Here is a 26587-nt window from a genome sequence, read left to right as displayed (position 1 = left end):
CTTATCAGTTTCAGCCGCTGTGGCTAGCAGGACAAGGATGATGGGAGTTATAGTTTGAAATATCTGCAGGGCTTCCTGCTAGGAAGATTGGTGAAATCACTACAGCCCCATGTTTTGAGCAATAGAAGAGCTCAGTCCTCCCCCATAACACCATGTGCGTCCTATCTATCTATCTATCTATCTATCTATCTATCTATCTATCTATCTATCTATAAATTTATATGCTGCCCATCTCCCCCAGAGGGTGACTCTGGGTGGCTTACAATTAAAAACCAAGACAATAAAAACAATAAAAATATAAATATCCCCCAATTAAAATCACAAGTAACAATTCTATAAAAGCCAGTATACAGTTCAAGATGATGGGGGAGCGGTATCGATCATCCCACCAGTCAGTTCTAGCAATACGAGCCCCCATCACCCCCCCAGCCCATCTGGCACAGCCATGTTTTTACACCTTTTCGGAAGGCCAGGAAAGTGGGGGCAGCCCACACCTCAGGTGGCACCCTGTTCCACGGGGCGGGAGCCACGACAGAGAAGGCCCTCTTCCTAGACTCCACCAGCCAAAATTCCTTGACTGGTGGGATCCACAACATGCCCCTTCTACCGGACCAAGTGGGGTGGGCAGATATAACGGGGGCAAGACGGCTCCTCGGATATCAGAATCTGGTCCTTCCCATTGCTCATCCTAGTGAAGCTGAACCCACCAGTGTTGAATGTCATTGCGCACCAAAGCCGCTGCCTCCAGCTAGAGTGGAACCTGCCTGGGGATGAGCTGATGTCCGCAACCGAAGCCCAGTACGAGATCCAGTACCATGACTTGGTGGAGATGTCTTCGATGCAGGTAGGCACAGAGCTTCTTCAGTGCCAGCTGGGTTATATTGCTGGAAATGCAGTAAGAATTTGTGGGAGGAGCAATCTAACCTTACAAAAATATAAAACAGCAAATGTTGCCCTGAGCGCTATAAAATGAAGAAATATCTTCTCTAGCGACGTAACCTGCATTGTATAATGGTCTGTGGGAATGACCTTGGGAGATGGGGGGAGAGCCGCAGACTGGACCGTGGGCATGCAAAAGGTGTCTCAGCCCACAGAAGGAAAAGGGGCGTGGGAAGCGTCTCAGAAGGGACTCTCCCGAGTTTTTTGGAGAGTAAAAGAGGAGGAGGAGAGAAATACTTTCAAACTTGCTAATACTCCTGGTTGTGCTTCTTGTCTGTACTACCTCGAAGGACTAGCATCAATCTTGCAAGTCTGAAAGTATTTCTCCCCCCCCCCTCTTTTTACTCTCCAGAAAACTAGGGAGGGTCCCCTCTGAAATGTTTCCCACGCCTCCTCTCCTTCTGTGGGCTGAGACTTTTTACACACTCGTTGTCCAGTCTGTGGCTCTCCCTCCTGTCTCCCAAGGTCATTTCCAAGACCATTGTCCTTTCTAACTTAGATATCATATTGGAGGATCTTTGCTTCACATGCATTCCAGTCTCAAAAACAGATTTAAGTTCTGTTACAAAAGAGTTTGACACTCTCCCATTGCAGCTAAAGAGATGATGAGCCCAAATGAATTCAGCATGATCGCATTTTTTAACTCTGCACGTAGGCCAGTTTCCACTGGCAGGTCTAACTTTAATATCAAATGAATATGAGGTTAAACACTGAACATGCCTGCACACTCACAGGTAAATTTTACAGCAGTGGAGAATGTACCCGTTTTTGCAAACATCTGTGGGTTATTCCCCTTTACCAACTACTCTGTCCAAGTACGTGCAAAATATCTGCCCAGCTTTGCTTTCCAAAGTGATGGAGGTCCCTTTTGGAGTGACTGGAGTTTGGAGAAATTTGCAAGAACCCTGCCTGCAGGTAAGGAATTCAGCTGTTTTTGGTAGATACAATTGCATTAAATGTTGCTGTCTTGCAAAAGGCTGGGATTTAGTGCACAAAAAGCTTATTCATTATTTCTACAACTCCTCAAGAACTTCAGGAGAATCCAAAGTAGGCCCAAAATGGACAACCCCAAAAATGTGGGCTCAGTTTTTTGTGGGGGGGAGAGAGTAAAAGTATTTCAAGACATTTAAGAGGCCAAATGGCTGGTTTACAACACAGGTTTAAGCTCTTAAAGTCCTCTGAATTCATCCCTTTCCCAAATTTGGGCTCATTTTCCTGTCGGGGAGAATTAAGTGCCAAAAAGTCTGCAAGGCTTAAGGCACCATTTTGCTCTTTGAAGCCTCTGAAGCCTTCCTCCCTTAAAGTGCTGAATGAGTTGTCCCCACCCATTCCAATGATTTTGGGGGTACTCTTAAGAAGCTCTTAGATTTTCCTAGAATGTTTCACATAGCAGTGGCCTCAGCCATGAGAAATGCACCAATCCTGATGAACAGTCATGCCCATAAAGGTGGGCGAGGAGATCAGGACCTTGGAGAGCTCCACTAGAGTCTGGATTGGCTAGAGCCTTTGCTCTTTTTAGACAGTACAGAGAGATATTGTCTCAGCAGGGAACAAAGACCTTATGAAGGCAAAGAGGGAGATAGGTTCTGCTCTAGGAGACCCAGAGAAAACTGGCTGTTTTCTGCCAAGGTACCACGCTTGACTGTATCAGAAGATGTAGCCACAACTGTACTATCTGGAAGCATTCTTAGGAACACACCCTGGGCTGGTTTGTTTTTTTCTTCATACCCTAAAAAACATCCTAGAGATGTCTCTCATTCTGCAACCTTGCGATTGATTGATTCTCCTTCTCCTTCTACCTTTAATGGGGGCTGGTGTTGAAGTTCCATCCCGAGGACCAGCTTTCTGGAGAAAACTAGGAAGCCCCGGTGCTGACAAAAAGAGAGTGGTTGTCCTGATGTGGAAGGTAGGAGAAGAAACCAACCACACCATTACAGGCTGTGGATTCACCCAGCATCCTCAGATAAATCAGTTAAATCCTTGGGACTGCATTTACACAATATGCTCATCTTGATTAGTTTTAACCTTGGTTAGGCTGGTAGGGCTTGTTGGGGGCTTAGTATGCTATGCTAACCGATCCCATTTGGATACAGGTAGTCCTTGCTTAATGACTGTTTGTTTAACAACATTTCAAATTACAACAGCCTTAGAAAAAGTGCGCTATGACCTGTATTTGCACTTACAACTGTTGCAAACTGTCACACCACCCCCTGCAGTCACATGATCATGATTTGTGACCTTTATTTGTGATGGTCATTAAGTGAATCATGTGGTCATTAAGTGAATTCCAGCAAAGACATCCATTAGGGAAGCTGGATTTGCTTAACAACCACATGATTCACTTAACAACCATGGTGATTTGCTTAACAGCTGTCATTAAAATGGTCATAAAATTGGGTCTGGTCACATGGTGACTCACTTAAAGACCACCCTGCTTAACAACCAATTTTCTGGTCCCTATTGTGGTCATTAAGTGAGGACTACCTGTAGTTTATGAATCAATATGTTGAGTTCAATGTATTCAGTAACCAGATTAAGCCTGTGGTGTGAATGCCAACACCGAGTTTTCACTATGGATTGTAAGGATCCCAAGAGTGTTAATTTTTCTCCTAGTCACACTTTCTTTTGAGAGATTTTCAATCTCTGTTTTCTTCTTCCCTTGTCATGTTTCATCTTAGCAGCATATGCATTTCACTTTTTATTTATGAACTTACAACAAGATTAATTGTAGTTGTTGTCTGCTCGACTCATACCCTCCCTCTCTAAACCTTCCCCAGAGCGGTGAAGACAGCTAACAAACGAGACAAAAAATATAAAACAATTAAAATTCAATTTCAAAAGTCTATAAATATTCATGAACATCCTAGCTGACCATAAAGATAATTTCTTCTCTTATTTCATTTTATTTCCTTCTCCATGTTCTCCTCTCACCTTCCCACTGGGCCGCTCTGGGTCTTGGGTTAAGAGGCAGGGACAGGCCCAAAATTGTTTCATTGTGCGGTGCCAATCATCCTGACTTTTTGGATCCCCCTCCCCGGGCACTGAGGCTCAGCCCCGGGCACTGAGACTTGGCAGCTCTTGACATACTAGTGCAGTGTTTCTCAACCTCAGTCACTTGAAGATGTGTGGACTTCAACTCCCAGAATTGTGTTTCTCAGTGCTTCTCAGGGTCCCTGCAGACCTGGAGGTCATCCTCTGAGCCAGTGTTTCTCAACCTTGGCCACCTGAAGATGTGTGGACTTCAATCCTGGGAGTTGAAGTCCACGCATCTTCAAGTGGCCAAGGTTGAGAAACACTGTACTGGTGTAACCCTTGATCCAACTGAAGTATGTAGGACATGCACAAATGTGTTTCTTCTTCTTACACAGGATTCCTTAGTGGTGGACATTTGGGTGGTATGCAATGCATTGCCTGAGAACAATCCCCTTTTCATTCATAGTCTTCTCCCCCTGGAAGATCATCCCAAGCCTCATCTTTTCATTTGTCCTGTAGCCCTTGAAGCCGAAGGAAGCAAATGGTGAGATTTTGGGGTACAGCCTCCACTCACAGAGAAAAGGCGAGCCAGTGGTGCCCAGGTACATCACACACAACCTGCAGTGTAGCCTGCTCCTCCCAGCCAGAGAAGAATTCATCTTCTTTCTCACCGCCAAAAACACTGTGGGCGTCTCTCCTCCATCCAAGCTTGTGATCCCAGCACTCCGTAACCCAGAAGGTGAGATGTCCAAGGGTAGTTGAAAGAACCTCACCTAAAAGTTTTGGCCCGTTTTGGGGGGGGGGCAAAAATTGACGAGGGAAAAGATGTTTCTGCAAACAATCTTTGGAGAGCAGAGAAGGGACATTGTGATGGTCTGCCTTGTTCCGTCCTCGATCGACAAAAGACACAAAGGAGGACCAGAAGGTGACATTAAAATTAGACCGAATATTCATTAAAGGTTACTTTCACAGTTCCTCACCAATTCTTTCACCCTGAGAACAGCTAAGGAACTCCTGGCATCCATTAAAAGAAAGCCTCCCCCCACCCATTTTTTCCAGAAAAAAAATAGATAAAGTTTGGGTCCATTCAAAACCTAGAGTTAGCAGGGAGAGGGGAGTTATTTAGGCGATATATTTCTTTCGGGCCTATATTCCAAACTGAAATTGTTCACTATCTATATAGAAATGGGAAAGGCCACAGAGGAGAAAAGATTGGCCCAGCTGGCCCTCCCTCCCCAGTAATGGCAGTAGTGGTAGGGGGGAGGAAGAATCCAAAAAGTCAAGATGGCAGCCATGCCTGTGCAATCAATGCTGTGATGTGCATTATGGACACCCCTGGCTGAGCCATCCGTACCAGCAGCATGGATTTTGTCTGCATTTCTCAGCCCTCCACAACTGACCTTTCCCCCTTGCTGTTTCAGAGAGCAGATGGACCCTCTATTGCAGTGTTTCTCAACTCTGGCCACTTTAAGATGAGTGGACTTCAACTCCCAGAATTCCCCAGCCAGCCATGCTGGCTGGGGAATTCTGGGAGTTGAAGTCCACCCATCTTAAAGTGTCTGAGGTTGAGAAATACTGCTCTATTGCCTCCTTTTTTTGTCTCTAGCCCCGCCCTCCACTCTGCCCCTCCTTGCATCTCCGGCAGGAGACCATGCCCTCCTCCTGCAGTGGCCCCTTCCCAGCACCCCAAAAATGGACTTCATTCTGGAGTGGAATAAGCTGCCCATGAAGGAAGGGGGTGACTCACACTGGCAGTATCAGCCAGAGAATGTCAACCAGGCAGTCATTACTGGTGAGTAGCGGCTGCGGTTGGTAACGGGAGATGGAGGGAACAGGCAGAAAGAGAGAGAGGGGGAAAAAGTTGTTAAAGCAAGAAGCAACTCAAAAAGAGAGGGAGGGAGGGAGGGAGGGGAGAAGGGACTGGGAAGGAAGGAAGGAAGGAAGGAAGGAAGGAAGGAAGGAAGGAAGGAAGGAAGGAAGGAAGGAAGGAGAGAGTGGAATGAGAATAAGAGAAAAGAGGATGTCAAAGAGAAAGGAGGAGTTGGGGAAATATCAGAGAGAAAGAACTGCCACAAAGAAAGACAGAAGAGAAAGAGAAAAAAGAGGGTGGAAAAAGAATAAGAGAACAGAGAGAGCCAGAGAGAGAGAAGGAACGGGTAGAAGAAATGAGTAAGGAGTGATCCTACATGTTTTTGGCTCTATCAACTATTTGCAAGTGGCCTCTGGCGAGAAAAAGCAGTTGCCTGGGTGCTGTAGCTGCAACAGCTTGCACAGAGCGGTTCCTAAGATGGTGACCCTCTTCACAGAGCCCGGGTTCAACATGAGGTGCTCTCACTCATTAAGAGGAAGTATTAATGCATTTTTGGGCAGCTCCCTTGCCTGGGTTGGAAGCCTGAAGTGGACCCCACCCCTGGACTTCCAGCAACAGCAACCCTCAGGGTTTTGCACCAAGTCTTTCCAAAACAGTCAGGAAATTACTGTTGGTCCTCTGCATGGCACATAATCAATCCTCTGCATGAGTTGCTGTTCTGACTTTGTCAGTCAGGCATACCAATAAGGTGAATCACACTCGTAATGCCACCCTCCGTCCAGCACCAGGCTTGGCCCCTTCATCCATTATAGGATCAATCTTTGTCCCAGGGCCAGGGCCACATTTCGGGGGCACCTGGGAAGCCCTTCTATAAGGAATTCTGCCTTGTGATTGTGAAAACCAGCTTTGCAAGAACAGGGGGGCTCAACTGAAGGGAAATTTTCTGGAGGCCCCAGGCAGAAAGGTTACCTGCCAGATCAAAGGCAAAAGAGATGTGGCGATGGAAAACCAAAGCCCTGGGCACAAATGCCACTGTAATTGCTCACTTCCTCCTCCTCCCCCTGTAGAAACCATAAAGCCAGGGAATCTCTATGCTCTGAAGATCTTTGGACTCTTAGATGGAAGTCTTGGGGCCTTTGGTTCTTCTCGTGCTTACTCCAAGCAAATTGGTAAGTGAAACTCCAGGACCTTCTGGGGCTGATATTCCTGGGGTGGGGGGCTGATTATTATTTGATCAGAAAGTGCCCCACCCCTACACAAAAAGGAGGCATCAGTAGGCTTGGGGTGACCTCAAATTATGGAGATGTACATGTTTAAAGAAAGAGCCTTTGGAGCAATAGAAGAGAATATCTGTAGCTCAAGGTTGGACTGTGGAGTCCTTGAGGTTCTCTGAGCTTGGCTGAAGATGTGACCTATCTGGGTAATGAAACATCTGTAAGAAAACAACCAAGCTCAGAGAACCTCAAGGACTTCACAGACCCTTTGGTGTCTCTTACTATAATAGGAACTGATGGTTCAATGTATAGGCTGTGGGTCAGCAAGCAAGGAACCTGGGGATTAGGGGTGAGGTGGGAGGGGATGGAATAGAATGGGGGCTCCACTAAAGGGTATAAGTGGTTGGGATCCTGTACTGGACTTATGTGCTCTGCCACTCTTTGTGGCGGGGACTACCTGTTGATGCAAAGATCTCTCCCTTCCATCTTTCAGCTCCACTTCGTGCCCCAACTGTATATCCCACTCAGGTCTGGAAATCTTGGGTGGAACTGCAGTGGGAGAAGCTTCCTTTGGAAGAACAAGGTGGAGAGATCCGGAACTACACTATTTACTACAAGGAAGAGGGGAAGGATGACTATCGTAAGGAGAAAACCTAAGCTTCTCAGCAGAGCAAAGAGTTAGGTTTGCAACTTGCAAGGAGGCCTTGGAAAAGCACTGCAGGTTGGAGTAGAGCAGTGTTCCTCAACCTTGGTTGCTTGAAGATGTGTGGACTTCAACTCCCAGAATTCCCCAGCCAGCCCAGGGAATTCTGGGGGTTGAAGTCCACACATCTTCAAGCAACCAAGGTTGAGGAACACTGGCGTAGAGATTGCATCCAACTCTTTGAGAACGCCAGCTATCCCCTTCCTTTTTTTTTCTTTTTAAAAAAAGCCAGGTTTCTAGATCATATGGAGGGGAGGACCCACTGATGAATCTGGGAGCAATGCTGTTGTGGGTCTGAGAAATTAGTTGATACAGCCGAATAGCTGGGCTCCTGTAATTTTATCCCTCCCACAGTTAGCTAAACCAAGAACATGATGGGAAAGAGGAACAGTGGCAGAATGTGGAATGCAATGCACAGATGTATATGTACATATGTGCACATGCACACACTGACCAAAGAAGAGAGAGAGAGAGAAGTAAATTACCTTGAATCTATGGAAACAGGCAATCTATCCAACTTTGCAATACATTTTTTTTTATCACATCCTGCCTTCTGGGGATGGGGATCCCAGGAATCCCACCATGAAGTCCCCTGGGGAGCCTCTGTGGCTGAGTAGGGACCAGAATCTGGGTCTCCCAACTCCTAGTCCAGCCCTTCCCCACTACACCTGATTGGCTCTTGAACTGAGAGGGAGGGACTAGCCCAGAATCCCCCAGGAAGGTAGACTTCAACCCTGGTCTCCCTCCTCCTGGTCTAGGACCCTCACCACTATCAGCCTGTCTCTTGGGTGAGAGGGAGGGACTGGCCAGTCTCTGCCCCAAAGAGCTTGCAGTGCCAAGGTCAACGGGGCCATTGCAACTGGTGCTCCGACCTCTCCCTGCTCCTCCATTTCCAGGGACCGTGGTGCTGGACAGCTCAGTGCATCGCTACGTCATCAACGGCCTGGCCCCCGGTGCCATCGTGAGGGTGTACATGGTGACTGCCAATGAAGGTGGGAGCACCAGAGGCTCGATGCTGTCCATCCGCACCAAGAACTACGGTGAGCAAAACCAGGATTGTTTGCCAGAAGCTAGATAAACCATGGTACAAGGGAGCTCAGACTGGATGGAGACCATGTACACACCCTTTATATTATTCCGATTTCCAGGCAGTAGATTAAAGTGGGGCACAAGCGAAGTCTACCCCTCCCCCAACATCCTCTGGATTTCCAAGAGCGTCTCTGACCCCAGATGTGTTCTTAGCAAATAAAAATGATTGGTGACTGCAGCCTGGCACTTAATATTATCTGGACAATATTTTTATGTCATTTTATCTGTCTGCAAGCCCCAGAGTCATATATATGACATGGGCAGCTATATAAATCAAATAGAGAGATGAGAGAGAGAGGGAGAGAGGGAGAGAGGGAGAGAGGGAGAGATACAATAGTTGGATGGATGGTTGATTAGAGAGATGGATGGAAAAGAGGAGAAGGGAAGGGAAGGGAAGGGAAGGGAAGGGAAGGGAAGGGTAGGGAAGGGTAGGGAAGGGAAGGGAAGAGGAGAGGAGAGGAGAGGAGAGGAGAGGAGAGGAGAGGAGAGGAGAGGAGAGGAGAGGAGAGGAGAGGAGAGGAGAGGAGAGGAGAGGAGAGGAGAGGAGAAGAGAAGAGAAGAGAAGAGAAGAGAAGAGAAGAGAAGAGAAAAGAGAAGAGAAGAGAAGAGAAGAGAAGAGAAGAGAAGAGAAGAGAAGAGAAGAGAAGAGAAGAGAAGAGAAGAGAAGAGAAGAGAAGAGAAGAGAAGAGAAGAGAATGGATGGATAGAGATAGATAGATAGATAGATAGATAGATAGATAGATAGATAGATAGATAGATAGATAGAGCTGGCTGCCTGCTCACACCAAGCAAGGACAAATAAGAGGGGGACGGAGTAGCATTCTAGCAATCATTTTGTGACTGCACTTACAACTTATGCTCCAAAGGGCAAAAATTCCCACCAGTCCCCCAAAGTTGGGAATCTCTGAGTAGATCATTGCTTTGGTAATTATTGGATTTCCTACACCAGAGTCACTGGGCAAGTGGATGACCTTAGAAATTGAATTAATAGATAAAATAACAGGAAAGGGGACTTCTATCCTATTGGATAGAAGATAGAAAGGGACTTGGAGTCTCAACCCTATAAAGAACAGTTAGAGGAACTGGGTCTGCTTAACCTAAACAAGAGAAGGCAAAGGGGAGACACGATCACATCCTTCCAATCCTTGAAGGGCTGTCCCAGGGAAGAGGAGGTGGATTTATTCTCCATCACTCCCAAGGACAAGACAGGAATGAACAGGTGGGAGCTTTACAGAGGAGGGTCCAAACTCAAAATAAGGAAGAATTTCCTGATCTTGAGAGCTATGAAGCAGTGGAACAATTTGTTTCTCGGAGTCATGGGGGCTCCATCAGCAGAGGTGTTCAAACAAAGATTGTCTGGGAGGTTTGAGGGTTCCTGGGGTGGACTAGAAGACCTCCAAGGTGCCTCCCGACCCTATGAACTCACCGCCTAAAGTTTCCTTCTTCCCTGGCCTTTGTTTTTGCATCTTCTGGGACCTCCCAGGATCACAGCATGAACATTCAGCACTGGAGCTGCAAGATCAAGTTTACAGTTAAGAGTTGAGATATGGAATGATGAGTTTTATATTTGTTAACTAAGAGGAGGTGAAGAGATAGTGAAATTGTTTATACTTGTGATGCGGGTGGGAAGTTGCGTTCTTAGGGGTTTTTTTCTTTTTTCTTTTCTCTATTTTCTCTTTTTTGCTTTTTTGCTTTCTTGCATCTTTTATTCTTTCTTTCTTTTTTCTTTTTAGTTTGTATTATCTTTTATTATTGTACGTAAAGCTTTTAATAAAAATATTATTTTAAAAAAAGGAACCGCAGGATCAAGTGGTTGGGATTTCCAGCTTTTTTGGAAAAGAAAATCAATAGCAAAATGGGAAAAGGTGCATGATGTGTTGATGCTCTACGGCTGCCTTGCAAATAAAGTGGGGATCCAGTCCTCGTGATTCTGAATAAAGGATTGATTTAAAAAGATAGGAAGGATCTGATACCAAATGAGATGTCTCGGACTAAAGTGGAAAACTTTTGCATGCTTGTTCTATGCCAGTGTTTCTCAGCCTTGGCCACTTGAAGATGTGTGGACTTCAACTCCCAGAATTCCCCAGCCAGCAAGGGCAATTCTGGGAGATGAAGTCCACACATCTTCAAGTGGCCAAGGTTGCGAAACACTGCTCTATGCTGTTTATGTTTTATCAACCCTATGAAAAATCTAATTCTACTAAATTCTTGTGGAAGTCTAAGAATGGCCCAGAAGCTGTTTTCCTGGCCTGTTCTCAATCCTGCAGGTCAGTGGCATTCACACAACACATTTAACCCCAAGCCAGGTAACCAAAGCACAATTGCCAAATCTCCATCATCGGCAACCTGAGGATGGCTTAACGGTGGGGCTGTTCACACAGCCTGCTGAGACAAGAATTCAACCACCCCTATTTTAGCCTGGTTTAGTGTGTTGCGTGAACCCACCCCTGAAAGGCTATATCTTTATTTTTAAAAAAGGGACATGTGAGTTCTTGAAATCCTCTTTAATCCAAATCTTCTTCTCTCCTTCCTCTCCAGATTACGGGGAAGTTGAAATCCTGCTCTCAGTTATTTGCGTAGGGTTTATTATTCTCCTTGTAGGAACTCTGCTCTGCCTCTCCAGACGTCAATCGTATGTCAATAAGTACCATGTTCCCAATTTATCATTGTCATTCCCTGTGGACAACCTATTATTTATTTTTATTTTTTTTAAAACTAGATCTTTAGCAGGAGAAGGGGAGGAGTCACTGTAGCACAGGGGGTGGGGCATATAGAGTTCTGAGGCGGAGCCTGGCTCTTTCTGGGTGGGGCTAAGAAGGAAAAGTGAATGCTAGTGTTCCTCCTGGGTTTATTCTTGGCTTCAGAAATTGGGATCCAGCACAAAAATATAACAAAAGCATCTTATTAGGACAAAATACACTTGCAGCCTAGCTGTGAAGGTTTTTGAAAACAATTTGGGATGGACAACATTTTCAGCTTTTTAAAAAAGCATCGGGGGGAGGATGATTTAAATTGGTATGTGAAACGTATTGGCCTCTTCAAATTTCTTAATGTTCCAAAAATAGTGTGAAATCATGATGGGGTGGGTTTGAATAAAAACTGCAAATATATACAACGGCATTAAAGGGTCAACGCGACCTCAGCATTGATAAATGTAATAACAAGAATGGGAAATGGGAAAGGGAGGGGAAGAAAGAGGAAAGGAATAAAAATAGGCCCAGAAATGGATATAAACAGAAATTTTAAGGAATTTCTGGCAGGAGATATTGGGAACACCAGAAACAAATGAGATTTTTAAACAGGAACCGAAACAGATTATAAAAAGGGCATTTTCCCTGCCAATATATCAGTAGCTCATATTTCTATTAGCTAGAATTCAATGTTTCTCAACCTTGGGAATTTTAAGAGGTGTGGACTTCAACTCCCAGAATTCCCCAGCCAGCAAGCTGGCTGGGGAATTCTGGGAATTGAAGTCCACACCTCTTAAAGTTCCCAAGGTTGAGAAACACTGAGCTAGATCAAAGGATGTCCTAATGAGCAGGACATTCTTCAAACCAAAAAACCCATTTCTGCTCCAGCCTTGCCGCTCCCAGCAAGGCTGAGCTCCAATTCTCTTCGACCGCCTGGGGAAGATGGGAGTTGTAATCCAATCCTTTCATAAGGGCTAGGTTGAGAGAATGTAACAATAATTGTCCTCAAAACCTCACTTGGGGGACACCTTTTTAATCTGTTAATGATGATTGTAAACCAGTTACTATTGAAAGTCGTACCATTAACTACCGATGTAGACCACAGATTTCTCAAGGTCAGTTTCCCACTTTTAGACTCATTGTGTATTGTAATAAGCAGGCTAATAACATATACATAGAGAGAAAAGAGTTTAATTGTAAATATGGATCTAAGGGTGATGGGCTGGGCATCTACGCTTGTGTAATCAAGATTTTAAGATGTGTAAGAAAGACTGTTGGACTTGGTATCTCAAAATATCATTCTGATTCTTTTGAAACTCTTTTTTTTTAACCTTTAAAACAGATAACATTTCTTGCTGTTTTACAACATGAAAAAGGATGACTGAGTTCTTTTTATCGACAGGTTGTGGTTTCTGTTTAATTTTCAGACTTTGCAAGTATCTGTGGCCACAGATCCCAGATCCCGGAAAAAGCAATCTGGCTATCTGGATGCCACAGAACACGTGTCTGGTGAGCGGGCCGCAGGGGAAGGGGGCAGCTAGGTGTTTTCCCCAGGGAAAGCATAACCTAGAACAGTGTTTCTCAACCTTGGCAACTTTAAGATGGGTGGACTTCATGGGGCATTCTGGGTGTTGAAGTCCACCCATCTTAAAGTTGCTGAGGTTGAGAAACACTGGTTCAGACAGTGTTTCCCAACCTGGGGAACTTCCAGATATGTTGACTTCAACTCCCAGAATTCCTCCAGCTACTACAGCTGCCGTGGGGCATTCTGGGAGTTGAAGTCCACACAACTGGAAGTTCCTAGACTGAGTAAAAGTGGTTGGAAGTATACCAGCTGCCAGAGAAAAAGAACGTAAGTCAACTTGTGAGAAGACATGGACATCCAGCGAGTGGATGATTTCTGACTATTCACAGTCACCATGCAATTGTTTTTAAGAAAAACAGACCGTTCCCCTAGAAGCTGCTTTGTGTGAATATCCAAAACCCACTCTCAAAATTCCAGATGTACCTAGTAGTTCAAACTGCATGACAAACTGTGTACAAATCCTGCTCCGCTCCGGCTGGCAGAACCTCTCCAAGATTGAAGGCAGAAAAAGGCTCTTCTGCTCCCTGATCGTTTTAGCAGAAGAGGTCAGAAATCAAACCCAGTGCCTTTTGTATGCAAAGCAAATGGTATTCCAGAAGCGTTTCTGTTCTCCATCTTGAGCCTTGTTCCTGATTCACTAGTGCAGTGTTTCTCAACTTTGGGAACTTTAAGATGGGTGGACTTCAACTCCCAGAATTCCCCAGCCAGCCATGCTGAAGTCCACCCATCTTAAAGGTCCTGAAGTTGAGAAACACTGCACTAAATTGCAGGAATCTTGCACCTCCAGCACCCCCACATTTGTTAATATGGTGTTCTCAGCCACATCCGAAATTGACATGCATGTGAAAATTTGGTAGCATGGCAGCTTCACAGGAAACCACCAAGGAGATATTTTCCAGCAATGGGGCCTCTGGCATTGCAACCTCTGTGTCTCCAGGACAACCCAATCCAAGGCTCCGCAGAAGTGTTGCAAACTCTCGGTCCATTACCATACAGCCATGACATACAGGCCCTGTAATTAATGGATGGAAGAGTCCTACTCAGTTTCCAACAGGCTAGGTCTTTCCTTTTATAAGATATTCCATTTTTCTACTCACTCCTCCCAGTTTTCTGTTCTTCTGCCTCCCCAGTAGCCCATGTTCCACAGCTACTGGGCGTGCTCAATTTTCTTTCGGTTCTTTGGGAAATTTCACTACATGAAGATCTTGGCCTAAGCTTGCCAACTGCTCTCAGTTGTCCAGAGATGATGCCAGCTTGGCTGGATGACCCAAAGACCATCGCTTCTCCTAGGAACTAAAGGCATTGTTGATCAGGTCCACCCAGCAGGTGGAAAACTATACTTTGTTGGTGGTGGAGATACATCCACCTAAAACCTAGTATTTTCTTCTTCTCTTCTTACCAATCTCCACCCCCACCCCCTTTAGGACTTCACTTCTCACTGCAATGAGAAATGGAGCCAGGCTTACTTTGGTGTGTCCATCACTGACCTCATAAAAGTCTTTCCTCCTCAACCTGAAGAAGAAGTCTTCCTTGGAAAGCAGTGGCTGGTTGAGGTTGAGTCTCCCAAGGCTTTGCAGAAGGTGATCAAAAATGGGATTGCATCATGGGAACCTGAAGATCAGCAGCTCCAGAAACCTCTAGCAGCTTGGAATGAGGTGGAATACTCCAGGGTACTGGTGGTCAAAAACAACCGTGGCCCAGGTGAAACCTGGAGCAGCCCTTCTTGTATGTGGTCCATGCCCAGTTGCTGGGATCTGGCCAGTACTTGCCCTGAGTCCCCGTTTGGTCAACAGTTCTGGGTGCAGAATTTGACCTATGAGACCTTATTAGATGTCACGTCACATAACAGGGCAACCGATGAATCCACAGGTGAATTTCCACTCCTGGTCAGTCTGGTGGCAGTGGAGGGAGAGTTGCATTCTGCTGAACAATCACACACCTAACCCGTTGCAAAAAAGTCCTGTAAGACTTTAGATCTGAGCCTACTCAGAGCTTGGCCTTTGCAAGATTCTTCTTCAGAAGATCCTAATGGTGGGCTATGTTTTCAACCGGTGGGAAAGGCTTTGGATGGGAGGACTTCACTCATTTGGAAGCATTAAGGGGACTTTTTGCTAATGCGAGCTGCTAAAAAGCTTGCATCTAAGTTTTGCAGAAGATTTCGTTCTCACTGATTTCAAGATTTCGTTTGGCAGAAGATTTCATTCTCATTTCAATTCATATTCACGTTAGCTTTTGAGTTGGCTGTTGTTAATTGCCAGTAACGCCGTGTGAACAGTAGTCATCTGAATAAAGAGCAACGCTTTTAAAAGGCATTTCGCTAGCCAAATTTAGTGAGCCAAGACTTAATTGTCATGGTGGGGATGGGGAACACTGGACAAAGGGATATGAGTTTGCGTGTACTTTTTCTTTTGAAGCTGAATGACAGTTCCACTTCCAGTTTAAAGCTACAGATTTTCCAATACAAAGAGGAAAAAAGAGAAACCCCAAATGGCTTATATGAAGCTTAAGGATTTTTCTACAGCCTTTGGAAGAAAAAAAAAGTATGGTTTCTGGCACACTCAAAACACTGGATACTGTGTCTCTAAAAATTATTTATTTCTATGACTTTATGCAGGTATGGGAACTATCTTGAGTGTGCTTCTCAACCTTGGCAACTCTAAGATGTGTGGACTTCAACTCCCAGAATTCCCCAGCCAGCATGGCTGGCTGGGGAATTCTGGGAATTGAGGTCCACACATCTTAGAGTTGCTAAGGTTGAGAAACACTAATCTAGAGTGCTAAAACTACTAGTAGCTATTGATAGTCCTGGAAAGACCCCTTAATGTTTCCTTTTATTTCCTCCTTATTTAAGTCTGTTTTCACATCCATAAGGACTCATCACTTCTTGGCCTTCTAAATTTTGTACCCACTATCTACTTCTCTGTCGGCTCGGTGCAAATCAGGGGAACGCATCCTAGAAATTATTGTGGCTTCACAGAATACTGAACAGACTGGAGACAGCAGATGATTCACTTATGCTCCCCTCCACCCCCAGGATGCTTCAACTGCATTTTCCCAACCATGTGTGAATGTTCATCTGGACTATATTAGAAGGAGGTGAAATATTCAACCCCACGGAGGCAGTAGTTGCTTGCAATCCCCCCCCCCCCATACCGGCTCTCGTTTGATTGAATGAAAGAGAATTTGCTTTCGGGATCTTTTTCCAGGAAAAACAGAATTTTGGTGAAATAGGCTCAGTGGGAACGCAGGGTTCCTGCAATGATTTAGGCAGGAGAGTGGATGGGTTTCCCCTGTTTTTCCTTGTCCAACCTCCCTAGTGTCACACCCTTCTAGTAAACTCCAGGGAAGAACCTAGGAGAAAAATCTACCCAACAGGAGGCTTTAGATGACGGTAAGATGTGTCACAGAAGAGAACAATGCCAGCAGGAGCATAAGAGGTATCCAATACAGGCCGTCCTCGCTTAGCAACCACAGTTGGGACCAGCAACTTGGTGGTTCAGCAAAACGGTCGCTAAGAAAAACTGCAACTGTGCTTGTGACCTGACGTCAGCTTTCCTTTGCTTTACAGACCTGCGAAGGTCATAAATGCGAGGATTGGTCGTAAAGTTATTTTGTCATCTCCGTCATAACTGCGAACGGTCGCTGTGCAAGGCAGTTGCTAAACGAGGATGACCTGTACAAACTGCAATGACTAACCATGCATCATGACATCACAGTAGCAGTACGGCACCTTACATATGTCTGTGCAGCATCACGACACAAGTATGAAAAGGGCGGAGCATGTATAATGATGTCGTGATGCATGTTTCCTCTCCAGACACCTAAGACATTGCACCTTCCTCTCTCAACGGCAACCATTGTGAAGCTCTAAAATACCCCCAGGAGCAATTAAAAAGAAATTCTCAAGCAGCCTGGGAATAAGGCCAAAGCACAGGAGCCTCTTTATTTGGGAAAAAAGCTATTGAGAACTTGCAAGGGAGCAGGCAGAGGATAACGATGTTCTGCCTCCCACAAAACAGTTTGTTTCCTTTCTTCTGTTCTCTTTGACAATATCAGGTTGGTGTTTTCCTTTACCCCATCCTGGCATGGTGCGCTCCCAATATGCCGGGTGACAATTTGTAGAATACCCAGCCCAACTTCCAGGAGCAGCAGAAGTGCCATTTAATTTTCCCACAATCCCCTGCAATGGCAGGGGATCCAGTCTATTGCGGGCTGTGAAAACAGGAGCTTCCGTGCAGGCCACCTGGCACAATTCAGTGGGACATTTTCCCAAGTTGTGTTGGGAGACAAGTTAGGTGATGGCCCACTGAGGCTCCAGAGAACCTTTTGTTTTATTTTATGTTTTATTTATTTTATTTTATTTTTATGATTACAGTGGTACCTCGGGTTATGACCAACTCGGGATACGTCCAGAGTCACGGAACAGATTAAGTTCGTATCCCGAGGTACCACTGTATTTATTTTATTTTATTTATTATTTTATTTTATTCAATTTCTACAGCCGCCCATCTCAATCCAAGGGACTCTGGACATTTGCTCCCTAGTTCCAAGGATTCGGTCTCCCCCTTCCCCTTGTCCAGGAGCGTCAGCAGGATGTGGTCACCAGGTCAAGATGGTGGCTGTGACGGTGGGATCGAAGTTCTGCCTGGTTTTTATGCACAATGCCAGGCAGAGCTTTGAGGCCACAGTCGCAGCTGCTATATGGACTTCTTTGACCATACCCCATGGATGCCCTGCCCTTGTTGAATTCGTAGTTTTTTACTTTCCCCCCATGCCAACGCGGCCAAATTCAGAAGGGCCGTGCCAAGGAATGAACGTCTGCTACAGAATTTCACCAAACAGGATTTTTTGTTGGTGGAAGGAGGAGGTGAAAGAAATTTAGAGAATACTCTAAAGGGGATAGAAATAAAATGGTTACAAAATTAAAGGGCATGGAACGGATCCTGGCTTAGAAGCGGGCAAGAGAGCTGACCTTCAGTATGGAGGCCTGTTCTTGTGTCTAAGTTGTATGTTGAGGCTGGGGGGTGGGAGTCGGAAAGGCTGTTGCCACAGAGGGAGGGGGCGAAGAGAGGTAACGGAGCAAAAGAGGAGTTTATTCAAATCCATTGTGACCGGTTGATGGATGGATGGATGGATGGATGGATGGATGGATGGATGGATGGATTGATTGAACACATTTATATGGGTGCCCATCTCACCAGAGTGACTCTAGCTGGTGTTGGTAAGAGAGGGGCAAGGGAATGGGATCCAAGGTAGGAACTAGGTGAAGCAATGCCTTTTGAACTTCAGGAGCAAATCAAGGCTCTAAACTTGTCTTTCTCAACCTTGGCCACTTTAAGAGGGGTGGACTGCAACTCCCAGAATTCCCCTGGGGAATTCTGGGAGTTGCAGTCCACCCCTCTTAAAGTGGCCAAGGTTGAGAAACACGGCTCTAAACACATGTATGAACAGGCACACATCCCTGTTGCAGGAAGCAGCCACCCCCAGCGTTTCACCCCATTTGTTAGAGTCCGTACCCTATGTGAATTTCTCCAAGAAGAAGACAATTTTGGCCCTACAAATGCTCTACCATCAGAAGGGAAAGTTGCTTCTTTTGATTTCCTCTATAACTATTTTTTAGTTCATTTGTCTTCAGGGGGCCAGGAACAGTCATAGAATCATAGAAACATCAGGTTGGGAGGCACCTTGAGCATCTTCTCTGAGGAGATCCTCAGACCCTCCAGGCAAATGGCTGTCCCCGCTTGGCTTGAAAGCCTCCAGTGATAGAGCCCCCAGGACCCCAGGCAGGAGCTGTCCCACCGCTTCACAGCTCTCAAGATCAGGAAGATCCTCCTTGTTTTGAGTTCTGGATCTCCCTCTGTAAAACTTCCACCCATCAGTTCTTGTCCTACCCTCAAGCACTATAGAAAATACCTTCTGGCCAGCCACCATGGTGTATCTTGTGCATTGTGTCAAACTGGGATCATCCCAGAGCCCCGGGGAAGAGAAAGATGCGGACCATTACGAGACAGGCGATCTTGGGAGAAATATCTGCAAAATGGCTTTTTTTTCCCCTAGTGGGTTGAGAAAAAGACAAATCTCAGAATTTTACTTCGGAAAAAAAGATATCTTCTGGGCAATTTAAGCTCAGTTAGAGAAAAACATCTGGAGATTTTAAAATTTAAATGGAGGACTGGACAGAGGTTAGATTAGATGACTTCCATATTCCCTCAAAAAAATTTTAAAATTCTACAGATCAAAGGCTGAGTCCACACAAGCTTAACCATAAACCAAGTTAACAAAACATAATTGGAAGGGGGAGGGAAAGGAAAAGGAAAAGGGGGAAGGGGGAAGGGGGAAAGGGGGAAAGGGGGAAAGGGAAGGGAAGGGAAGGGGAGGGAGGGGAGGGGAGGGGAGGGGAGGGGAGGGGAGGGGAGGGGAGGAGGAAGGAAGGAAGGAAGGAAGGAAGGAAGGAAGGAAGGATGAAGGAAGGAAGGAAGGAAGGAAGGAAGGAAGGAAGGAAGGAAGATGGTGGAGAGGGGGAAGGGAAGGGAAGGGAAGGGAAGGGAAGGGAAGGGAAGGGAAGGGAAGGGAAGGGAAGGGAAGGGAAGGGAAGGGAAGGGAAGGGAAGGGAAAATTTGAAAGTGACCATGAATGATGGCTGGTGTGGGTCTTCCGGGCTGTGTGGCCGTGTTCTGGAAGTTTTGTTTCCTAACGTTTTGCCAGCATCTGTGACCGGCATCTTCAGAAGACAGATTTTGCCCTCTGAAGATGCCGGTCACAGGTGCTGGCGAAACGTTAGGAAACAAAACCTCCGGAACACGGCCACACAGCCCGGAAGATCCACACCAGCCATCGTATGCCGGCCATGAAAGCCTTCGACAATACATTGACCATGAATGAGTTAAGACTTGCATATAAGAGAAGTATTGCTGCAAGAAATTAGAATGAGAGAAAGATTTTAGAGAAAGATGTGTATATACAGAAAAAAATAGTTGCAAACAATGTAACCAAAGAGAGCAAGAAATGGTCAAGATTAAAAGAAGAGGAGAATATGCAGAGTGGTTTTGATGGAAATAAAAAATGATTTTGGAAAGGGCGAAAAGGACTAAAAAGGGAGCCTGTGGTATGTAAATGGACTCAAAAATAAAAGGGATGAAATGATTAGAGATGAAACTGAAATAAGGAAACGCTGGAAGGTGTATTTTAGATTGGTATATGAATAATAGCGACATGTGGAAGAGCAGAATTGAAACAAAAGCTATAAACGTTGATTACGTTGGGGGGGAAAGACTCACAGCTCAGTTTATGTGGGATTGAATGTGGAATCAAACTTTCCAATCTTTGTAGCTTTCGCACAACCTCCCCCCACAAATTTAGAAGGCCGAAAGCGTCCTTCCTGCAAATAACGTCATTACAAATGGTTTTCAGCTTGGAGATTGGAGGGGGGTTCAAAAGTGAACTACAAAAGACTAAAGAATCATTCGTTCCCCAAAGTTTTTGCACCAGCCAATGCATTCTTTTAATTTTAATCTTCACGGAGATCAAGCTAATGATGGCTATTAACTGGGATGTATGAACGGACCATTCCTGTTCAACCACGTTACCTTTTAATTATTTTTATCTTTTAATTGTTTAATCTTTTCATCGTTTAATCTTTTCATTGTTTTATCTTTTCCTCTTTTAACTTGAACATTTTATCTTTTCATCATTTTAACTTTTAATGCCAGATACAGCAGACAAATAATGGGGGGGGGGCTTTCATTTTAAGCCTTTGTTGGGACTTCTGAAGACATCTGTCAGGGGCCAGACAAGATGAAACACCGTTAGTCCTGCTCAGTATGAAAAACCCAAGAAACACACTGAAGAAGACCAGATGTGCAATTTAGAGGAACAAAAAGAATTGCGATGAAGGGAGGCAGTTTGGTGTAGTGGTGAAGGCACCAGGCTAGAAACCGGGTGACTCTGAGTTCGAGTCCCACCTTAGGCACAAAGCCAGCTGGGTGACCTTGGGCCAGCCACTCTCTCGCAGCCCTAGGAAGCAGGCAAGGGCAAACCACTTCCGAAATCTTGCCAAGAAAACTGCAGGGACTTGTCCAGGCAGTCACCAGGAGTCAAGAATGGCACGAAGACACAATAAAACAGAAAACACTAACCAAACCGAGAATCTTTTATGGATGCATCTGGTAGGCTTATCTGAATGACATCAAAGTCATTGAAAATGTAATTTAGGGATCAAAGCAGATCTGTGTTTCTCATATCCTTATTCATTCATTCATTCAAGGCAGTATTTTTCAAACATGTCAACTTTAAGCTGTATGGACTTCAACTCCCAGAATTCCCCAGCCCGCAGTGCCATGTTTGAAAAGTGTGGCTTTAGAGCTTTAAGAAAGGAGATTCACTTCAGCATCTATAAATAAGGATTGCCTTATTTGCCTTTGAAAGAATGAGGGTGAGAATAATAACAAAGCTGTTCCTGAGAGTGTGCCGTTGATAAATATTTGGGCCTGGCTGATTTGGTCTGGGTTTGCAAGCTAAGGAGGGGCAGGCCTGGGAAGGGAGGGATGGGAGACCACCAGGAAATCTTAAAACAGGTAGCTTGTCTAGGACGTTGAAAAAGAACTTCCAGGAAGGGCCCACAGCAAACCATTCCCATATCGTTACCGAGAAAGCTACAAAGATGAGTCTGTGTAGTCAACAGAACTCGAGCCAAAGGAGAGTTGACTTTTTGCATTAGTAAATTGTTACCCCTTGCATCACAAAGGATTTTATACAACAAAGGGTGTCGGAAGGGTATGGGGGGAAAGTCAGTTGGTGGCCACAACAGTGCAATCAAACCTCCACACATTTTCTGTGCGATGCGTGTGCCTAATCCCATCCTGTGGACACCCACATAGAACATAATTCTAAAACATGTTTTAAAATGCCCCATTCCAACAATTCTAGGTGCTGTACGTAACAAAAACCAGAAGAACAGGAATGATATGACCAGCGTCTAGGAACAACCACGCAAAACAGAACCAGAACATGCCAAACAAAATTTCACAGGGGCTCCCCCACCTACCCCATCCCAAGGCCTGGCAAATAGCTAAATTAGGGTGCAAAGGTGTGCAAATGTTTGAGAGGCCTCTCCAAAGAAAGGCAGGCTGGTGTAAGGTCTGTTGACATGGCTGCGATTCTCAAGACTTTACACCACGTTGGTGAGCTGCGTTTTACAATAATAGGTCATTATCGGTTGCCTTTGATTATGATTGATTGTTGCTTGGATTAATGTTTCAATTATTTTTCCTTCTAAGCCACCCAGAATGGCATTGCTCAAGCTGGATGGCCATGTATCTTTCACAAACAAACAGTTTTTTGAATTATTAGCAAAACAACATGTTGCAAGGGTGCAACGATGGCAAATTTTGGAGCTACGGTGCCCCGGGGCACAGAGTCAATTCTTCCTCAACCATGAAGCTAAGTAAACTCCTTTTGAAACTAGGCTACCTTTCAAGGTTGTTTTATTGGATACGAACTGGGAGTGGATGGAAGAGGATAGCCCGGCTAACTGGACAGAATGGGATTTCTAGTTTCCCCCATTTGCTGGGTACCAGCTGGGCGAACCACAAAGAACTACTGGGAAAAATAAAAAGGATTAAGGAATTCTGGCCATGGGAACAAATGGCTCTGGATTCAAACCAGATTCAAACTTTTAGCCTCCCTCTCTCCCCCCCCCCACCCCTTTGTTCTTTGCAAATGAGTTCAGGTCTGTCTGTCTCCTTCCCACCGGTTTCTTTACCTGCAATTATACATTTTCAGCTCTGGAGGGCAAGCCTGTTCCACTTCTTCTTCCCAAGAACTCCAGGTCCAGAAATCTATCTAACGTGGCAGGTCCCCCTAACTCCCCTACATTTTTCCTTATTTAGAAGTCATGAAATGATTATTATTCCTGTTGTAAATAGTTGGCTATTTTAAGCTTCATGGAACTCTTAGTGGGTGCCATGAAAAATTCAGGGATATCCAGAAGGTCTGTAGCTATTCTAACTTCCATCCTCTGCTGACATTTAAAGAAAACATCTACTAAAGAAATTGCTACTCAGGGCCTATCTGAGGTCTAGAAATGTCTCCATCACAGATTACACACTCATATAAACTCCTAGCCGTCCCTTGCAGAGAAAAACAATTGGATTCTATTTGTTTAACTACAGCCCAGCCTGGATAAACAGACTCTGAACGCAGCCCAACAAAATTTCACCCCTTTCTTTGTGACGAAAAAAACTTTTCCCAAACAAGAGAACCAACAAGTTAAAACAAAGCTCATCGTTGAAACTGCAAAGAAATCTGGAAATATTCCTGGGTTTTTAATGTTTTAAACAATTGGATGGCAAAGTTGAATTTCTAGAAACAAATAAAATAATAATAATAATAATAATAATAATAATAATAATAATAATAATAATATTAACAACAGCTGGGTAAATACTAGTGAAATTGCTAACAGGCCAGGTCAACATTTAGAGAGGGAGGAGAAATTACGTTGGTTTATTTCAAAGATGGATAGGTAACTTTTGATATATTAGCAGGGTACTTTATGGATTTGTAGATCAGCAAAGTATTATGACTCTCACGGTTTAACATCCATGAAATAAAGAAATAGCAAAAGAACTCTGATCTCTGACCAAAATTATACTGCTGCTACGAAAAGACTTTGAAGTAAACAGAGATGTATTTTTCCATAAATGGATTTGAAAAGTATTCAGAATTCCTGGGTTTTTCCAGTTTCAGTATTTGACTGAGTTCACACAGCACGCCAAATCAGAGTTTTGTTTAATCATGGCTTCTTCAGGAGAGCCAAACTGTCTGGGTTCCTCCAACTTGTTGAACACATTCACACAATATAAGATGCTAGAGATGAGGTCCTTGAGATCACCGAGTCTGACCCGCTGCTCAGCACAGGAATCCAAATTAAAGCATTTCTGATAAATGGTTGTTTGAACACATCCAATGACGGAGGACCTGCCATCTCTGGGAGCTTGTGGCTTCCAACTGTGGATATAGTCTTGGTTTTTTGGAATTTTCCTTCCTTTAACTTCATTATTCCATGTCTGGAATGAGAGATATCAGCTCCTGACTTTGTGCTTTCCCTCTAAGCATTTCAGGAATATTCTCAGAGTTCAGTCTGTCTTCTCTTCTCAAAGCTAAATACTTTTACTTCTTCCAATCTTTTTTCATTGCTTTTAATTTCAAGTCCTCTGATCATCTACATCAGTGTTCCTCAATTTCAGCAACTTTGAAATGTGTGGACTTCAACTCCCAGGATTCCCCAGCCAGCATGCTGGCTGGGGGAATCCTGGGAGTTGAAGTCCACACATCTTCAAGTTCTTGAGGTTGAGAAACACCGATCTACATTGCTCTCCTCTGAATCTGCTCCAATTTCTCTGAGTGTGTGGGACTCGGACACATTAGGAGGACCTGCAATGGGGATCTGACCAAAGGAGAAGGAAAAATAGTGACTTCCCATGTTTTGGAAACTAGGTTTCTGCTGATTCAATGCTCAAGCCAGGATAACAAAACAGAATTCTTGTGGTCCATAACATGCATTGCCCAAAGGCATACACCATTGGGTGACTTATCAGATGCCACCTTTCAGGCAAAGACAGCAGAGCCCAACCCCACTTTAACCTAGAATGCCACTAAGCCATTACTTGTGGTTTGCAAACCACAGTGCATAGATTTGCCCATCCCCAGAAGCTGAAATCAAACAAAACTGCATGATGGTTTAGTCTAAGGTATCGGTCCCTATCTAAGAATGGTTCCTGTATTAAGCCCTACCCTGATTATGAAGTGGCTAAGCCCATAAGATTGGTTAGCCAGTTAGTTCAGTACATGGGGAAGCTAAGGTGGACAATCGTTGCTGGGCTGGGCGGGGGGTGCGTGTTATTTGGGTGCATGGACCACAGGGCAAAGGATGGTGGTATTTTGGGTCCATGGGTAGGGCTGGGGAGAATGGGTTTTCTTGACTTTCAAAACTGATGACGTGCCATCAAGTCGTTTTCAACTCCTAGTGATCACACAGATAGATTTTCTCCAGGAGGATCTGTCCCCAGTCTGATCCTTCAGCTCTTCCAAAGGTGCACCCATTGCCCCTGTAACTGGCTGCTGGTCATCCTCTTCTTCTCTTCCCTTCTACTTTTCCAATCATTAGGGACTTCTCAGTAGAGCGAGGTATTCATATTGACTGATTGATTATGTGCCATCAAGTTGGTGGTGGTTCTTGGAGGCCACCTAGATAGACCTTCTCCAGGATGATCTGTCCTAACTTGGCCCTTCAGGTCTTGCTGTAATTGAGTCCATCCCCCTTCCTTCTGGTCATCCTCTTCTCTTTCCTTCCATTTTTCCCACCATCAGAGCCTCCTCCAGAGAGCTGGGTCTTCACATCATGTGTCAGAAGTAGGATAATTCCAGCTTGGTCATCAGTGCCTCAAGTGAGAACTCTGGGCTGATTTGTTCAACGATCCATCAGTTTGTTTTCTTGGCCATCCGCAGGATTCTCAGGGTCTTCTCCAACACCAGAGTTCAAAGCCATCAATGCTCCTCCTATCCTGCTTGTTCAGAGTCCAACTTCTGCTTCCATAGATGGTCACGGGGAAGACCACGGCTTGCGTGATTCTGACCTTTGCAGTAGAGACACATGCTGACATCTGAATATCTTTTCCAAGGCCTTCAATCTACGGCGTATTTCTTGACTGCTGGTTCCTTTACTCTTGAAGGTTGATCCAAAAAGGCAGAAGCTATCCACCACTTCAATATCTTCATTTTCGATTCTAAGGCTGGCTGTTCTACCTGTTGTCATTACTGTAATTTGGTTTCAGGGCTCAGAACACAGGTTTTGGATGTCTCTCGACTCAAAGTGGTGTCAAATAGGTCAGATTATTAGCAATAGTCAGAGGGAGTTTGGGAGACTCGAAGGAACCAGCACAGACAGTTCTGCACAAAGTTACAGGCAGTCTGTATTTTTTCTTTCCTTTTTTTGATGATAGGGGTGGGGGAAAGAAGCTTTTCCTCCAAAGGTCGCCCTCCTCAATGTGCCGACTTAAAAAGAAAATTCTGCGGGATCGGGAGGGAATGGCACTCTGCACATGCTCTTGGGTGTGTCAATTACTGCGGGTTGCCACCTGCCAGAACGGCGCCGGGCCTGATGAGAATTGCTGGCTGCCAAAATCAAAGGGAGGCCGAAAGGAAATCATTTGCCGGTTCGCGTCTAGGTGGTTTTCGTTCTCCTCCTTTCTAGAGGAGGAAGCGGAAGGGCGCCGTTTGCAGGTGCTCCGAATTAATCTGTTCCTAAAGCTGCTTTCTGAAGTTACTCCCTCCGCTTGGAGACCCTCCTTCGCCTCCAACCTGAAGGAGGAACGTCGCACGTGCTGCAACTTTATAATTCCAAGCTTTCTTTAAAAAAAATTTTTTTTAAAACTTCCTTCTTCGGCAGGCTGTCGCCAGCGCTTAAAATAAAGTTGAAACCCAAAACAGAGGAGAGAAAGCGGGGAGGCTCCGTCGCCGCTCCGCGATGCTCCGTCTGGGGTGGACTGATCGGAAAGGATTCCTCCTCCCTGAGGTCGACGTCAC

At 45.0% G+C, this 26587-nt stretch overlaps 1 protein-coding gene across 1 annotated transcript in view; it reads left to right on the top strand.

The window, feature by feature from the left end:
- Nucleotides 1-15061, top strand: part of LOC112542239 (interleukin-6 receptor subunit beta-like) — a 37754-nt gene extending 22693 nt beyond the window's left edge. The window contains exons 4-14 of the mRNA XM_088149891.1: nt 693-844; nt 1674-1854; nt 2763-2845; nt 4432-4651; nt 5519-5704; nt 6790-6891; nt 7430-7576; nt 8536-8679; nt 11267-11360; nt 12846-12927; nt 14428-15061. Of these exons, the coding sequence (XP_088006017.1) occupies nt 693-844; nt 1674-1854; nt 2763-2845; nt 4432-4651; nt 5519-5704; nt 6790-6891; nt 7430-7576; nt 8536-8679; nt 11267-11360; nt 12846-12927; nt 14428-14946 (1910 nt within the window). The 3' untranslated portion in view covers nt 14947-15061. The remainder of the gene's footprint in view (nt 1-692; nt 845-1673; nt 1855-2762; nt 2846-4431; nt 4652-5518; nt 5705-6789; nt 6892-7429; nt 7577-8535; nt 8680-11266; nt 11361-12845; nt 12928-14427) is intronic.
- The last annotated feature ends 11526 nt before the right edge of the window (nt 15062-26587 follow it).

Source organism: Python bivittatus, unplaced genomic scaffold, assembly GCF_059951505.1.
Source record: "Python bivittatus isolate LINGU-HERP-01145 unplaced genomic scaffold, Pbiv_v1 ctg000580_np1212, whole genome shotgun sequence".
Classification (NCBI taxonomy): Eukaryota; Metazoa; Chordata; class Lepidosauria; order Squamata; family Pythonidae; genus Python; species Python bivittatus.
Note: the sequence above shows the minus strand (reverse complement) of the source record. Positions and strands in the feature narration are given on the sequence as shown.